This window comes from Theropithecus gelada, chromosome 4, assembly GCF_003255815.1.
Source record: "Theropithecus gelada isolate Dixy chromosome 4, Tgel_1.0, whole genome shotgun sequence".
Classification (NCBI taxonomy): domain Eukaryota; kingdom Metazoa; phylum Chordata; class Mammalia; order Primates; family Cercopithecidae; genus Theropithecus; species Theropithecus gelada.
In genome coordinates this window covers 38,103,203-38,120,617 of record NC_037671.1, presented here as the reverse complement: position 1 = coordinate 38,120,617, position 17,415 = coordinate 38,103,203, and the positions used below count along the sequence as shown (strand labels likewise).

Below are 17,415 nucleotides of genomic sequence, written 5' to 3'. Positions count from 1 at the left end.
CCAAAATGCTGGGATTACAGGCGTGAGCCACCGTGCCCGGCATCCCTTGCCCATTTTAAGCATTGGGTAGTCTTTTTATTATTGAGTTGTAGGAGTTCTTAATATATTCTGGATTCTAGATCTTATCCAATTATAATTTGCAAATATTTTCTTCCGTTCTGTAGGTTGTCCTTTTACTTTCTTAATGGTGTCTTTTTAAACAAAAAAAAATTAAATTTGATGAAAGCCAATTTATCTATTTTTTTCTTTGGTTGTTTGTGCATTAGGTGTCATATCTAAGAAGCTATTGCCTAATCCAAGTTCACAAAGATTTACAACTATATTTTCTTTTAAGATTTTTATAGTTTTATATCTTGCATTTAGGTCTTTAATTTTTGTATATGGTGTGAGGTAGGGGTTCAATTTCATTCTTTCATATATAGATATCTGATTGTTCCAGCATCATTTGTTGGAAAGACTATTCTTTCCCCTATTAAATAGTCTTGACATCCTTGTTGAAAATCAATTGGCCATAAATGTTTGGGTTTATTTCTTTTTTTTCTTTTTTTTTTTTTTGGAGACGGAGTCTTGCTCTGTCGCCCAGGCTGGAGTGCAGTGGCACAATCTCGGCTCACTGCAAGCTCCACCTCCTGGGTTCACGCCATTCTCCTGCCTCAGCCTCCCAAGTAGCTGGGATTACAGGTGTACACCACCACACCTAGCTAATTTTTGTATTTTTAGTAGAGATGGGGTTGCGCCATGTTGGCCAGGCTGGTCTCCAACTCCTGACCTCAAGTGATCTGCCCACCTTGGCCCCCCGAAAATGCTGGGGTTACAGGCGTAGGCCTCTGCACCCAGCCTACTATTTCATTTTTTTCTTCCCTTTATAGAATCCGCAAGGGATCCAGGCCCTAGGTGTTTCCCTGGCCCAGGAACTATAGGAATCTACCCTACTGTGATGGGAAGAAATCTCCCTCTTCTCTCCTCCTTGGCCCAGCTCTTTCTAGTAATTTGTTTTCTTTTTCGTTTTTTTGAGACAGAGTCTCGCTCTGTCATCCAGGCTGGAGTGCAGTGGCATGATCTCAGCTCACTTCAACCTCTGCCTCCCAGGTTCAAGAGATTCTCCTGCCTCAGCCTCCCGAGTAGCTGGGACTACAGCTGCAAGCCACCACACTCAGCTATTTTTTGTATTTTTAGCAGAGATGGGGTTTCACCATGTTGGCCAGGATGGTCTTGATCTCTTGACCTCATGATCTGCCCACCTTGGCCTCCCAAAGTGCTAGGATTACAGGCATGAGCCACCACACTTGGCCTGTTTACATCTTTAACCACATAACAGGTGGGTTATCCTTGTCCCACTCCCAAAGAAGGATGAAATGTTTCCTATCACTTCTTTATGGAGAAGTGGGCCCCAGTCTTGGCCAGAGGGGACCTGAGTTCTGGGCTCTTCTTTGCCACTGCCTTTCTGGGAACTTCTGAGTGACTCTCCCTTTTGGGCTTCAAGTTCCTCATGTGGGAAGAGTCCTTGGTTATAGTGGACAGAGGAGTTTGGCTGCTTCTTCTAGTCCAAGGGCTAATGTGAAGACAGCTATGGGGAAAAGAGACTGGAGAGGTCCCTGAGATGTAACAGGTCCCCAGTGATGGCCACCTGCTGAGACCAGGCATTTGGGGATCCACAGGGGTGCAAGACAGTCCTTGCCCTTGACTCAGGGAAGAAATTAATGCTCTGAAAAAGTTAGCCTCTCAAAATGGGCAGGGGAAGAGCCCAATAAGAAACAAAAGTGAAAAGCACCCTAGGAAGAAGGGAGGTAATGGGAAGCAGTCAGGGAGGGCTTCCTGGAGGGTCTGCTTGGGCCTCGAGGATCAGCTACAGCTAACTTTTATGACTGACAGGTAGGATTTGGATGTGAGGGAATTGAAACAGGACGAACATTACGAGAATCCCAAGGCTGCTGTTCCTCCAGGGATCTTGGGCTCCCACCAGCTGCACTCCAGGAGCTGTCACTTCTGCACCCTCATTGATCTGTTCTAAAGGTCCCTGCCTTCCTACTTCCTCCCCAGCAACTCATCCCCCTGTTGTTCCCCTCTCCACCGAGCAAGGTCCCAGGAATATTACTTCGAGACCCAACCTCAGTGCCTCCTTCTAGGGGAGACCACACTTAGCCCCCAAGGCTGGATTGCAGCTCTCTCCCCTATAGCCTCTGAGAGTGTAGAGGGGTGAGGGGGACATTCCTTTATCACAGATCACCTTATCACCTGCTAGCTTGCAACCCTCCACTGGCCTTTGATTTCAGGGAGGACATGGGCTGTGTCTGATTGTCCCCATCCCTTGGCCAGGGACCAAGCCTTAGAGAACTGGCTAAGACAAACCCCTACCCACATCCCAGGGTCTCCAGACAGGAGACACCATTGTGGAGTTGGGGGATTACCAGTTCCATCTGCCTTGTAGTCGTCAGGGAGGAGCTTGTCCTGCCGGTAGCCCAACACGAAGGCCAGGAAGGAGAGGATGAGGGCATCGCCAATGCTGAGGATGGCCAGCATGAAGGCCCAGCGGATGGTGCAGTGACCCAGCGTGTACTTGCCCGTCTGCTCCCCACACATGCGCCGTACCTCACTTGAGTCCCAGCCGTCAGGGTAGACCAGGCAGCCAATCATTAGACCTGTGGCTGAGGGAGAAGGAGGGGTGCAGATGGCATCAGGCTGAGTGTGCCCAGTCCACTACCTCCCACTTTGCACTGCTGTTATATTGTCACCTCCCTTCTCCTTCTGTTAACAGCCTCAGGAGGCATGAGAGGTAGCTTCTACCATCCTTCTTGCAGAACGCAGGTGAGAAAACTGAGGCTCTGAGAGTTAAAGCAACTGGCCCCTGAGACCCAGCGGTTGGGGCAGAGGCAGAGAGGTGAACTCCTCAGCCCAGGCAGGCTCTGCCACCGCACCAGGTGGTCCTCCCAGGCCCTCAGCCATTCTCCTCACCTTGAACTCAACAACGTACCACCTGCCCTAGCTTCAAAGCCCTCCAGTATCTGGTCCCAGCCCAAAGAACTCATCACTGCTGAGATGCACATTTCTTCATACTTACAACATCTGTGAAATAAGTGTAATAAGAAAGTGTCGGCCAGGCACACTGGTTCACGCCTGTAATCCCAGCACTTTGGGAGGCTGAGGCGGGTGGATCACCCGAGGTCGGGAGTTTGAGACCAGCCTGACCAACATGGAGAAACCCCGTCTCTACTAAAAATACAAAATTAGCCCACCGTGGTAGTGCATGCCTGTAATCCCAGCTACTCAGGAGGCTGAGGCAGGAGAATTGCTTGAACCCGGGAGGTGGAGGTTGCAGTGAGCTGAGGTCGCGCCATTGCACTTCAGCCTGGGCAACAAGAGCAAAACTCCGTCTCAAAAAAAAAAAAGAAAAAAAGAAAGTGTCTAGGCTGGGCGCGGAGGCTCACACCTGTAATCCCAGCACTTTAGGAGGTCGAAGCGGGCAGATCACCTGAGGTTGGGAGTTTGAGACCAGCCTGACCAACATGGAGAAACCCTGTCTCAACTAAAAATACAAAATTAGCTGGGTGAGGTAGCACATGCCTGTGATCCCAGCTACTGGGGAGGCTGAGGCAGAAGACTCACTTAAACCCTGGAGGCAGAGGTTGTGGTGAGCCGAGATCACGCCATTGCACTCCAACCTGGGCAACAAGAACAAAACTCCATCTCAAAAAGAAAAAGAAAAAGAAAAAGAAAGTGTCAAGCCGTGGCTGGATTATCAGTATTTTTTGTTTTTATAGTACATAGAATAACACTGTGTCCTACAACTCAGGTATCTTAAATTTGATGAATACAGGAAAGTTTTCCAGACTGTCCCTAGCTGCTTCCTTCAAAAGCCTTCCATTCAAGCAAACAGGTTTCCTCCTCACTCTTACCCAGTACAGCACAGTCCAGTTGCTACACGTCCCTAAATTTAAGAATCCCTTGGAGGCTGAGTGCAGTGGCTCATGCCTGTAATCCCAGCACTTTGGGAGACTGAGGCGGGTGGATCACCTGAGGTTGGGAGTTTGAGACCAGCCTGACCAACATGGAGAAACCCCGTCTCTACTAAAAATACAAAAATTAGCCAGGTGTGGTGGCACGTGCCTGTAATGCTAGCTGCTTGGGAGGCTGAAGGAGGAGAATCGCTTGAACCCAGGAGGCAGAGGTTGCAGTGAGTCGAGATTGTGCCATTGCACTCCAGCCTGGGCAATAAGAGTGAAACTACATTTCAAAAAAAAAAAAAAACATCCCGTGGAATCTTTAATGTTGGTTCCTTCACCTATAACCTATGCACAAAAAAATAAGGTAAAAAGCTAGTTCCTAGGTCATGGTTGGGTTCAATAATCTCTGTTTTCAAAAACACTCTTCCAGGTGATTTTCTCAGTAGGAAAAGCTGATAAACACTAGACTAGGCTGCTTGGATTTCAAGCCCAGCTCTGTACTACCTAGCTATGTGACTCAGAGCAAGTGACTTAAGCTTTCTTTTTTTTTTTTTTCTTTGAGACAGAGTCTGTCTCTGTCGCCTAGACTGGAGTGCAGTGGCGCGATCTCAGCTCACTGCAAACTTCGCCTCCCGGATCCAAGTGATCCCCCTGCCTCACCCTCCCGAGTAGCTGGGATTACAGGCATGTACCACTGCGCCCAGCTAATTTTTGTATTTTTAGTAGAGACAGGGTTTCACCACGTTGGCCAGGCTGGTCTTGAACTCCTGGGTTCAAGTGATCCACCCACCTCGGCCTCCCAAAGTGCTGGGATTACAGGCATGAGCCACCGTGCCCAGCCATACTTAAGCTTTCTTTGCCTCAGTTCCTCATCTATAAAACGGAGATAATAATAACCCCAACCTTCCTGTTGTGGTTACAGCAAGGTTCAAATGAGTTAATACTGGAAAAGAGTGTAGAACAGTGCCTGGCACAGACTTGGCCCTCCATAAGAGTTGACTGTGAGAGTTATTATCCCACTCTGTGCCTTCCTTGACTTAGTATTTACAGCTAAAAATTCTGTTGCCCCCACTTTCCCCCGACTTCTTCCATCCCTTTCCATCAAACCACTCCCTCAATTTAGCTTCGCTGGGGTGAAGCACAGACAGGTGACATAATCCAGGATGCAACTGGGGCAGCCCCAGGCACAGCTGCCCCACGGGCAGGGGGTGCTCCCCTTATCTGTGCCGCTTTCCCACAGGTCTGGAGGCTCTCTAGTCCCAAGGTTGTACCCTACCCAGAAGCCCCTCAGAGAAGCACCTCTTCAGGCCCAAAGTTACCTTCCCTGTACCCAGCTTGTTCTGCAAAAAAGGTCAGGAGATCAAACAAATGCACAGTAAATGGAAATATCAGGATCCCACCTCCCCACCTAAATGTATCATGCTTCCTCCAATTTTTTTTTTTTAGGAGAAGCTTATTTAGATAGTTCTTTATAGATCACAAAATACTTCATGTACCATCTTGACTGTGACCACTGTTCTGTGAAGTGGGCCAGCTATTAATATCCTCATTTTACAGATTAGAAAACTGAGGGCTTGGCCAGGCGCGGTGGCTCACATCTGTAATCCCAGCACTTTGGGAGGCTGAGGTGGGCAGATCATGAGGTCAGAAGATTGAGACCATCCTGGCTAACACAGTGAAACCCCATCTCTACTAAAAAATACAAAAACATTAGCCTGTACTCCCAGCTACTCTGGAGGCTGAGGCAGGAGAATGGCGTGAACTCGGGAGGCGGAGCTTGCAGTGAACCGAGATAACAATCCACTGCACTCCAGCCTGGGTGACAGAGCGAGACTCTGTCTCAAATAAATAAATAAATAAATAAATAAATAAATAATAATAAAACTGAGGGCTCAGAGAAACCAGGTGACTTACCAGCCATCCAGTCATCCAGCTATGATAGGACCAAGGCCTGAATTCTCCATTCCTGACTTTCCTGACTTCAAAGTTTATTCCCTCCACCCCCAGAACATGACGCCTCTCCCAGGAGCTGAATGTAATTAGTGGTGACATTTCAGACTTCCTACATGTTCAGCGATAAACTAAGTTTTCAGGAAGATACCCACAGTGGAGGAGAGGGAGCCATCCACAGCTCGGTGGTGAAACCTATGTAGCCAGCCCTTCCCCGACTTGGTGTGAGTCCAGCCCTCCAGTGCCTGGCAGGGCCCCTGGCTTCAAGGGCAGAGGTGAAGGTGGGAAGGAGCTGCCGTTCCAGGCTTTGCATTCTCTCCATCACTTCCTCCCTTGGCCCCTCCCCTCCTGCACCATCTTCCTGTGGGGGCTCCGTTAAAAAGCCCAGGGCCTCTGACCTGGAAACAGGTGTGGGTGCCACAGTCCCCTGTGAGCATTCCACCCGTCCACCCATGGTTCTGGGGACAGTGGGTGTCAGCCCCAGTTGTGGCATTTCAAGGTTCTAAGTAGAAGCCGGCACAGTGTTCTCAGGCCCAGTTACTTCCTCTCTCTGACTACCGTCCTGTTGTCTCTAACGTACCTGACTCATAGCCGCACTGTGAGGATTAAGTGTGATCATTTACAGAAAACACTTACTACGATGTCTTGTACAAGGTAAGTGGCCAATTAATGTTAGTCACTGCTATTATTATTGACATTGGAGTCAGACAGAAGCTGCCTCAGTGACATGGATGCCATTAGAGCTGCTCATGAATATTCCAGATGCAAGGCAAGGTTGTACTTCCTTGCCCCGCTTTCTTGAGGTTAAGTGAGGCCATCTGCCTTCCTCTGGCCAATGACATGTGAGCAGAGATGTGTGTATTTCCGGGCCATGGCACTTAGCTGCAGTGGGAGACCTCCCAGAGCTCCCTTCCCTCCGATGTGAGGACAGCTGATGGTGACTCATGCCCCTAGCGATGGTCCCAGGAGAGAGCAGCGAGAGCAGAGTCCCCACCGATCCCCAGTTGGCATGGACCATAAGCAAGAAATACATAAACCTTTGTTCTAAGCCACCAAGATTTGGGAGTGGTCTGTTACTATGGCATCACTTCTCATGCTCACTGATAAAGTCGTTGTTTGTGTTTTTCACAGGTACTGAGCACCTACCATGTGCAAGGTGTTTTACATGCATTCTATTATCCCATCTTCACAGAACCCCAGTGAAGCGGGTCCTGCTGCTATGTTCTACAGATGGGGTACAGTGGAATGTTTGTTCCCCCCAGAATTCCTGTATTGAAATCCTAACCTCCAGCGTGGTGGTGTTAGGAGGTGGGACCTTTGGGAGGCAATTAGGTCATGAGGGTAGGGCCCTCATGAATGGGATTGGAACCCTTATAAAAGGGACCCCAGAGGGGAGGGGGAGCAGCTAAAGGTTGGTTAATGGATACAAAAGTATAGCTAGACAGGAGGAATAAGCTGTAGTGTTCTTTAGCACTGTAGGGTGACTATAACCAACAACAATCTATCGTATATTTTCAAATAGCTGGAACAGCAAATTTGAAATTATCCCAACTCAAAGAAATGTTTTAAATGTTTGAGGTGATGGATATGCTAATTACCTTAATTTTCTCAGTAGGAAAAGCTAGGAAACATTACACCAGGCTGCCTGGATTTCAAGCCCAACTTGTATACATGTAACAAAATATCACACTGTAACCCATAAATATGTACAATTATCATGTCAATTAAAAATAATAATAAGGCCAGGTGTGGTGGCTCACGCCTGTAATACCAGCACTTTGGGAGGCTGAGGCAGGTTGATTGCCTGAGCTCAGGAGTTCCAGACCAGCCTGAGCAACATGGTGAAACCTCATCTCTACAAAAATTAGCTGGGCGTGGTGGCATGCACCTGTAGTCCCAGCTACTTGGGAGGCTGAGGAGGGAGGATCACTTGAGCCTGGGAGGTCAAGGCTGCAATGAGCCGTGTTCATGCCACCGCAGTCCAGCCTGGGTAAAAATAACAATTTTTGAGAAGCTGACTCAATAATAATAATCATCATTGCAAATAAATAAATAAAAGGAACCTCAGAGAGCCCTGTCACCCTCTTATCACCATGTGAGGACATCAAGAAGTCAGCAGTCTGCAGCCTAGAAGAGGCCTTCACCAGATATCTTGTGCTAATGCCATGCTGGCACCCATATCTCAGACCTCCAGCCTCCAGAAGTGTGAGAAATGAATTTCTGTTGTTTAAGCCCCCTGGTCTGTGGTAATTTGTTATGGCAGGCCTGACTAAATAGAACTAAGTAAAACTGACTAAGACATGAGGTTACCAAGACTCAGAGAAGACAAGCAGTTTGGCCTACCTGTGTTTCTAGGGGCTGGGACCACTCCCAGCCTACACCTGGCACCCAGAAGCCCAATTAGTCTTGTAAAGCTGCAGCCCCACATCACCCAAGCATCAGTCTTCATCCTCCCCTGCCCCTGTCCCTTCCCTGCTCCCAGGCTTCTTGGCAAGGGTACTAATAAATGGATGTATCTCCCAGCTGCTGAATGTGGGACCCACCCACTCTGCATCTCTCCCTTCAGCTCATTTCCCCTTCTGCAGCACAGCAGAATGGAACATGACACCAGTCTTGCCTTCCCCAACTTAAATGTTGCATGAGATGGCACCTGGCCACCTCTGCTATCAGTGTCTCCAGCTCTGCGACCCAGATAGTGTCTGACTCAGATGGCCTGGCAACCCCTCCCGCTCCTGGCACTGCCTGCTCACACATGGCACCTGTTGGGGGATGTTTCTGGAGAAGGGGGGTTTGCAGACAGCCTTGAGACTGAGAGAGATGATTGTGTCTCCAGCATCCCATAACCCTGATATGGAAGAACAGCTGGCAAGCATTATTAGGGTCTATTTCACTCCTCTTTGGCATAAAACTGCTAAATCTTCATTTCCCCTTTGTTCTCTCATATATATATATAATGAATACACATGTTAAAGAATATATATATATACTCAATATTTATATTAAATCAGCTAATTTTTGTATTTTTTTGTAGAGACACAGTTTTGCCATGTTGCTCAGGCTGGTCTCAAACTCCCAAGCTCAAGCAATCTGCCCACCTCACCCTCCCAAAGTGCTGGGATTACAGGCCTGAGCCACTGCAGCTGGCCTTATTATTATTTTAATTGACATATATATGTCAATTATATATATACATATAAAATATATTATGTACATATATAAATATATAAACGTATATATAATACATATAATTTAATGTATGCATATATTAAATATATACGTGTATATATAAAATAGAGATAGGGTCTCACTATGTTGTCCAGGCTAGTCTTGAACTCTTGAACTTCTGGCCTCAAGCAGTCCCCTCTCCTTGGCCTCCCAAAGTGCTAGGACTACAGGCATGAGCCACTGTGCCTGCCCCCACCATCATTCTTGACATGGCCACTACCTACCTTGCTCCCCACTGCCCACCCCTGCCCCAGACTCTCCCTTATCATACAGAGAGACTACAGAGAAGAGGGAGGTGGCAAGGCGATTTGCTCTGAAGCCATGGGGGGAACTCTGAAGCCATGTGAGTAGCCTGGGTGCAAGATTTGGAATCAAAGGTGAATCCCTTCCTACTTGTATGCTCAAAACGAGTTACCCACTAGGGGCCTTCTTTGTAAAATGGAGAAATACCCACCTCAATGGGTTTTGCTAGGGCTCCTCCAGATAATATATGTAAAGATATTTCATAAATCATTATACTTATGTAAATATGTGGCTCAGTAAAAACATCTTAGGAATACATCTAGTTTCTTGGGAACTGCTGCCTTAATTCTTCCAGGTCCTCAGTTGCCCACTGATCTGCTATAGCCTTGGCCAAGTCTGGTCCTCTCAGCAGCAGATCCCTCATCTATAGTTGGAGGGTGGATATAACTCTCTGGGGTCCCCTCCAACTCTGCAGTCTTGACTCTATGTGTTTGGTGGCCTGGGATTCAGAGGCTTGTTTCTGTCTCCCTCTTAAAGATTACAGCACTTCTCTTTTTTTTTTTTTTTTTGACATGGAGTCTCGCTCTGTCGTCCAGGCTGGAGTGCAGTGGCGTGATCTCGGCTCACTGCAGGCTCCACCTTCTGGGTTCACACCATTCTCCTGCCTCAGCCTCCCAAGTAGCTGGGACTACAGTCACCCACCACCACACCCAGCTAATTTTTTTTTTTTTTTGTCTTTTTAGTAGAGATGGAGTTTCACCGTGTTAGCCAGGATGGTCTCCATCTCCTGACCTTGACAGCACTTCTCATTCTGACCAATGATATCAAGATGGTTTCACTCTAGTTTCCAGTCCCTGGCACTACTCCTGGACATCTCACTGGCATGGACAGTTTGTGTGTGGTCCCTGAGGTGGGCAGGGACCAAGGTACCAGAGCCTGCAGCACAAGGTCTTAACCCTCTTCCTGGGCTACAGAGAAGAGCAAAATCACTTGGCACAAGGACCAAGAAGCCTTCCTGAGCTAGGAGCAGGAAAAAGGACCAGGGAGGTCTTGCCTCAGGACAAAAGTGGCTGCCTACCCCACAGTTTTATTTGTTTCATTTTATTTATTATTATTATTTTTAGAGACAGGGTCTTGCCATCTTGCCCAGTCTAGTCTCAAACTCCTGAGCTCAAGTGATGCTCTCTCCCAAAGTGTTAGGATTATAGGTGTGAGCCACTGTGCCCAGCCCCCACATTGTTTTAAAGGACCCTAGGCCAGGTGCTGTGGATCACACCTGAAATCCCAACACTTTGGGAGACTGAAGCGAGCAAATCGCTTGAGGCCAGCAGTTCGAGACCTGCCTGGGCAATATGACAAAACCCCATCTCTACAAAAATTACAAAAAAATTAGCCAGACATGGTGGTGCACACCTAGAGTCCCAGCTACTTGGGAAGCTGATGAGAGAGGATCACTTAAGTCCAAGGAGGTTGAGGCTGCAGTGAGCTGAGATCATGCCACTGTACTCCAGCCTGGGCCAACTCTGTCTCAAAAAACAAACAAACAAACAACAACAGGACCCTAAATAGCTTCCTCCACCTCACACAGTATCACTCCATTTGCTGCCTTAAGTATAAAATCCCATAATCAAGGAGAAAAGACTTTCACTCCACAATGAAAGAGGGGACTTTAGATGAAAGTTTCTATAGGCAAGGTCATACCCTGCGTAATAGTAACACTCCAAAATCAGCAAGAGACCTTAGAATCTGAGAGCAGTTTGGAGTGGGAGAGAGAGAATGAGGACAGAGTTCTGGGCACTCTTAAAAAGAACAAAAGGCCAGAGGTGGGAGATGAGGGCATCTAGAATGTGCTTGACTGGTGTCACTACTTTGTGCTGGCATTGAGCCCTATTCCCACATGGCCAACAATAGAAGCTTCCTTCTTTCTCTCTCTCACAGCTGCAAAAACTGATGTGATGGCCTGGGAGTAAGAACCAGCAACTGTGTGTTCCTGGACAAGTCACTTCCCCTTACAGATGAGAGGGTTGGACAGCTTGATCTCTAAGGTCTTTTCTGCCTCGGCCATTCTAAGATTCTCAACTCCTCAGAATCTTCTGCAGAGCACTGAGTAGGACTGGGCTGTAGGAGAACAGTTAAATTTAAGGCCCAGAGCCCCAGCAGAGGGTGGGATGGTGCAGCTGCAGCTGTGGCTCCGGGGTGGGCCCCTGCCTGCCCTCCCACCATCCCTGCTTACCCGCAGCCAGCTGCATCCATGCACAGATCTTGTAGACTGTGGCCGTGTTGCAGATGAAGAACAGGCTGAAGCAGATGATGGAGCCAATGATGAGGAACATGCCCAAGGCCACAAAGAACATGGCAGTCTTGAAGGCTCTAGAGGGGATGGAGGAGAAGTCTAGGGGACCGCCCTTGCAGATGAGCTCGGAGGAGAGCACGTTACCCACGCAGTAGGAGAAAAGGCCGAAGTAGCCTGCCTGCGGTGTGTTGACGCTGTCGCCGATCCAGTAGGGCTGGATGAAGAGGGCCATGACCAGCACGGAGAAGCAGATGGTGAGTGTACCCCACATCACGCCCACGGCCCGCGAGTTCCGCACATAGTTGGTATGGTAGATCTTGGCTGCCTCCTGGGCCGGCAGCAATTTCACCATGGTGAGGCCAGCAGGCCCTGGGCTGGGGTCCTGTGGGCTGCAAGTCCGTGGCTTTGTGGATGGAGGCCTAGAAGCAGGTCACTCCCCAGAGGGGTTTGGGGAGGAGGCTGAGGTCAAGGCACCAGGTGAGGTCCCTTCAAGGCAAGGGGAAGAGGCTTAATAGGACAAGGACAACCTTGGCTTGATCAGGGGAAGCTTGCCAGGTGCCTGTGTCCGCTCTAGCCGAGGCTGTCTCCAGTATCCTGCCGCCTCCCAAGCCCCCCAGGGTCTCGGGCCTGCTGGCGCCGCCCTGCTCCTCTCCCTTCCCGGCTCAAGGCTCCCGAGAGCCCCGCCCCCTCCTCCATCCGCGGAGGGCGCCGTTTCAGCACCGCGGCCAGCGCCCCGGGGTTCTGGGCGAGGGGCGGGGCCTGCAGCCGAGGCGGGGAAGGGACCGAGCGCCCACTGCAGGCCCCCGCCGCAGGGAATCGGAACCCAGTTCACCTTCCTGAACCGAGATGACAAGAACTGGGAAAGTGGAGCTGTGGCTGACACATTCCTACCGCTCAATTCCAGCCGCAAAAACGCTTTCCCCCCACAAAAGCGCTGTCCACATCCCAGTCCACCCCACCCCTCCCTGGTTCCATAGTCGCCTTCCCAGAACCTCCAATCCCACCACCCCGGAGGTCAGCAAAGCCTTTCCTGGTTGCCTTCTGGTCACTGGTTTTTCGTCCTTAGCATTCAGTCAACGATTTCTAAAAGCATACTATGTGTTAAGGTTATGTTAGAGGACATCTAACCAAAATATTTACATATATAATATATGTATATATGTAGTCTATATAAATATATATATACAAAACGCCTGTATATGCAGACTGTGTGATAACAGAGGCAACTACAAAGTATAGCAGACAACATTCTTTATGAGCCTTCTCAGACCTGAACATATGTTTTGTTCAATACAATGCCTTTCTCCCCTTGTTTCTATGTGTTTGTTACATATTTCCCCCTTTAAATATATGTATGTTTTTATATGTTATATATATACATATTTCTCCTGATTTTATAGGTAAATACAAGGCTAGTGTAAAGAACTAGGAAAATTCCACCGGGCGCGGTGGCTCACAACTGTAATCCCAGCACTTTGGGAGGCAAAGGTGGGCAGATCACGAGGTCAGGAGATCGAGACCATCCTGGCTAACTCACTGAAACCCCGTCTCTACGAAGAATACAAAAAATTAGCTGGGCATGGCGGCGTGCGCCTGTTGTCCCAGCTGCTGGGGAGGCTGAGGCAGGAGAATGGTGTGAACTCGGGAGGGGGAGCTTGCAGTGAGCTGAGATCGCACTACTGCACTCCAGCCTGGGCGACAGAGCAAGACTCCATCTCAAAAAAAAAAAAAAAAGCTTCCTTTCCAACTTGGACCCGGCAGAATGGCTTCCGCAAAGAAGGGTGGTGAGAAGAAAAAGGGCCGTTCTGCCATCAACGAGGTGGTGACCCGAGAATACACCATCAACATTCACAAGCGTATCCATGGAGTGGGCTTCAAGAAGTGTACCCCTCGGGCACTCAAAGAGATTCGGAAATTTGCCATGAAGGAGATGGGAACTCTAGATGTGCGCATTGATACCAGGCTCAACAAAGCTGTCTGGGCCAAAGGAATAAGGAATGTCCCACACCGAATCCGTGTGCGGCTGTCCAGAAAATGTAATGAGGATGAAGATTCACCAAATAAGCTCTATACTTTGGTTACCTATGTACCTGTTACCACTTTCAAAAATCTACAGTCAATGTGGATGAGAACTAATCGCTGATCGTCAAATACAGCAAATAAAGTCATAATATTGAAAAAAATAAAAGAAGAAAAACGAAAAAAGAATTAGGAAAATTCAGGAAAGTATACACAAAAGAATAAAATCATAACACCAACGTCAGGAGCTATGGAAAGACAAGACAGTCTTAAAAACATGGACTTTGGTGTTCAACAGGCCTGGATTTGAATGAGCTACTTACTAAGTAACCATCCATGGACTTAACCTTTCTTCCTGAGCCTCAGTTTCTCCATCTATTAAATGCAGGAAATGATGGTATCGATCACACAATGGCTAAGTAAAATACATGTATAAAATCTTTAGCCCGGGGCACACATAAAAGTGCTCAAAGGGCTGGGTATGATGGCTCATGCCCGTAATTTCATCACTTTGGGAAGCCAAGTCCGGCGGATCACCTGAGGTCAGGAGTTTAAGACCAGTCTGACCAACCTTGTGAAACCCCGTCCGTACTAAAAATGCCAAAAATTAGCCAGGCATAGTGGCAGGCGCCTGTATTCCCAGCTACTCAGGAGGCTGAGACAGGAGAATCGCTTGAACCTGGGAAGCAGATGTGGCAGTGAGCCAAGATCACACCATTGCATTCCAGCCTGGGCAACAAGAGCAAAACTCCATCTCAAAACATAATAATAATTTTTTTTTTAAGTGCTCAAAGGCACATTAGTGGTCTCTAATCCGAGCACTTTGGGAGGCCAGGCAGTCAGATCACTTGAGCTCAGGAATTCTAGACTAGCCTGGGCAACATAGCAAGACTCCCGTCTCTACAAAAAATACACAACTTAGCCAGGCATAGCCAGGCATGGTGGTGCCCGCCTATAGTCACAGCTACTTGGGAGGTTGAGGTGGGAGAATCACTGGAGCCCAGGAGGTCAAGGCTACAGTGAACCAAGATCACACCACCACACTCCAGTCTGGCTTTAACAAAAAAAGAGAAAGTACTCAAAAATGTTGGTGATTACTGTTATTACCACTGTTAGTCCTTGCAGTTTCCCCCTTCTGAACATACTCCTTTACACGACTGGATGATGTATGTACAATTTTATTTTATTTTTATTTTTATTTATTTATTTATTTATTTTTGAGACGGAGTTTCACTCTTGTTGCCCAAGCTGGAGTGCAATGGCACGATCTCAGCTCACCACAACCTCCACCTCCCTGGTTCAAGCAATCCTCCTGTCTTAGCCTAACAAGTAGCTGGGATTACAGGCATGCACCACCACGCCCGGCTAGTTTTTTGTTTTGTTTTGTTTTTTGTTCTTTGATTCGGAGTTTCACTCTTGTTGCCCAGGCTGGAGTGAAGTGACGTGATCTTGGCTCACCGCAACCTCCGCCTTCCTGGTTCAAGTGATTCTCTTGCCTCAGCCTCCCGATTACAGGCATAGCCGCCACAACCGGCTAATTTTGTATTTTTAGTCAAGACGGGGTTTCTCCATGTTGTCAGGCTGGTCTTGAACTCCCAACCTCAAGTGATCCTCCCGCCTCGGCCTCCCAAAGTGCTGGGATTACAGCTGCGCCTGGCCAGTAAGGTGGTTGTTTGTTTGTTGTTGTTGTTGTTGTTTGACACGAAGTTTCACTCTTGTTTTTTTTTGTTTTTTGTTTTTTGTTTTTTTTTTTTTTTTTTGAGACGGAGTCTCGCTCTGTAGCCCAGGCTAGAGTGCAGTGGCCGGATCTCAGCTCACTGCAAGCTCCGCCTCCCGGGTTCACGCCATTCTCCGGCCTCAGCCTCCCGAGTAGCTGGGACTACAGGCGCCCGCCACCTCGCCCGGCTAGTTTTTTGTATTTCTTAGTAGAGACGGGGTTTCACCGTGTTAGCCAGGATGGTCTCGATCTCCTGACCTCGTGATCCACCCGTCTCGGCCTCCCAAAGTGCTGGGATTACAGGCTTGAGCCACCCCGCCCGGCCTACGAAGTTTCACTCTTGATGCCCAGGCTTGAGTGCAATGGCACAGTCTTGGCTCACTGCAACCTCCACCTCCCAGGTTCAAGCGATTCTCCTGCCTCAGCCTCCCAAGTAACTGGGATTACAGGCATGTGCCACCACGCCCGGCTACTGTTTGTATTTTTAGTAGAGACGGGGTTTCATTATGTTAGTCAGGCTGGTCTCAAACTCCTGACCTTAAGTGATCTGCCCACCTCAGCCTCTCAAAGTGTTGGGATTACAGGTGTGAGCCACCGCGCCCGGCTCAGGTTGTTTTTAATAGTAAGAAAAGTGGCTGGGCGCGGTGGCTTACGTGCGGTGGCTCATTATTAATGTTGGGATTAATGTCATAATCCCAACATTAATAATAATTATGAAGCTAGCTTATTTATTAAAGATTTTACTGACATTACATAAACTTGAAACAGCATTTGACTAGTCTTTTATTTTTTCCTGATAAAGTGTTCGATTCAAGTGCTTTTATTTTCTTAAGCCAATTAGAGCTCTTTTATTTATTTTCAGTAGTGAAACATTGTGCACATCACCCATAAATACATAGACATATCAGGCATGCCTATAGAAGTACATCTTATAGATTTATAAAAACCTTTTTTTTTTCTATTTTAATCTTTCAGATTCTTTTTGTTTGTTTTTGAGATGGAGTCTCGCTCTGTCACCTAGGCTGGAATGCAGTGGCGCAATCTTCGCTCACTGCAACCTCTGCCTCCCAAATTCAAGCGATTCTTCTGCCTCAGCCATAGCTGGGATTACAGGTGCCTGCCACCATACTCAGCTAATTTTTCTATTTTTAGTAGAGACGGGGTTTCGCCATGTTGGCCAGGGAGGTCTCAAACTCCTGACCTCAGGTGATCCACCCATCTCGGCCTCCCAATGTGCTGGGATTACAGGTGTGAGCCATCGTGCCTGGCCTTAAAACTTTCAAATTCTTGATAACCTGTTTCACAACCCTAGGCAGCTGACAGCTAAATAGCCTTAAATTTGCATATTAAAGGAACAGTTCAGGTGAAAGTCAAATAGCAAAATTTACACTATAAGGTGTGACGAGAAAAGTCTGGTGTTCCAGAGGGAAATTAAAACAGATTTAATTACCAATTAAACATAAAATTATGGAAATTATAAAGGCCTTTTAAATACACACACACACACACACACACACACACACACACACACACCCTGTAGCTTTTACTTCAGAACTTTTAGCCATGAGATAAATACAAATTCACTGGCTTGCAAAAAGAACCTGTTGGATCTAAACAGCGGTTTTTATCTTAAGAGAAAAATAACAGCAGATTGCTGGGTGCGGTAGCTCATGCCTGTAATCCCAGCACTTTGGGAGGCCGATGCAGGCGGATCATGAGATCAGGAGTTCGAGACCAGCCTGGCCAACATAGTGAAACCCCATCTCTACTAAAAATACAAAAAATTAGCCAGGCATGGTGGCAGGCGCCTGTAATCCCAGCTACTCAGAAGGCTGAGGCAGAAGAATGGCTTGAACCCTGGAGGCAGAGGTTGCAGTAAGACGAGATTGTGCCATTGCACTCCAGCCTGGGCGACAGAGCAAGACTCTGTCTGAAAGAAAGAGAGAGAGAGAGAGAGAGAAGAAAGAGAGAGAGAGAGACAGGAAGGAAGGAAGGAAGGAAGGAAGGAAGGGAGGGAGGGAGGGAGG

At 47.9% G+C, this 17,415-nt stretch overlaps 1 protein-coding gene and 1 pseudogene across 1 annotated transcript; one reads left to right on the top strand and one right to left on the bottom strand.

Annotated features, from left to right (window-relative positions):
- Positions 1–1,508: 1,508 nt before the first annotated feature.
- LHFPL5 (LHFPL tetraspan subfamily member 5) lies at positions 1,509–12,387 on the bottom strand. The gene is made up of 3 exons (XM_025382331.1): positions 11,593–12,387; positions 2,409–2,645; positions 1,509–1,567 (listed from the first exon to the last, which is right to left on the bottom strand). The coding sequence occupies exons 1-3, from the start codon at positions 12,002–12,004 to the stop codon at positions 1,509–1,511; spliced, it is 708 nt and encodes a 235-aa protein (XP_025238116.1). The 5' UTR covers positions 12,005–12,387.
- Positions 12,388–13,393: 1,006 nt separating this feature from the next.
- Positions 13,394–13,795, top strand: LOC112622569 (annotated as a pseudogene).
- Positions 13,796–17,415: the final 3,620 nt, after the last annotated feature.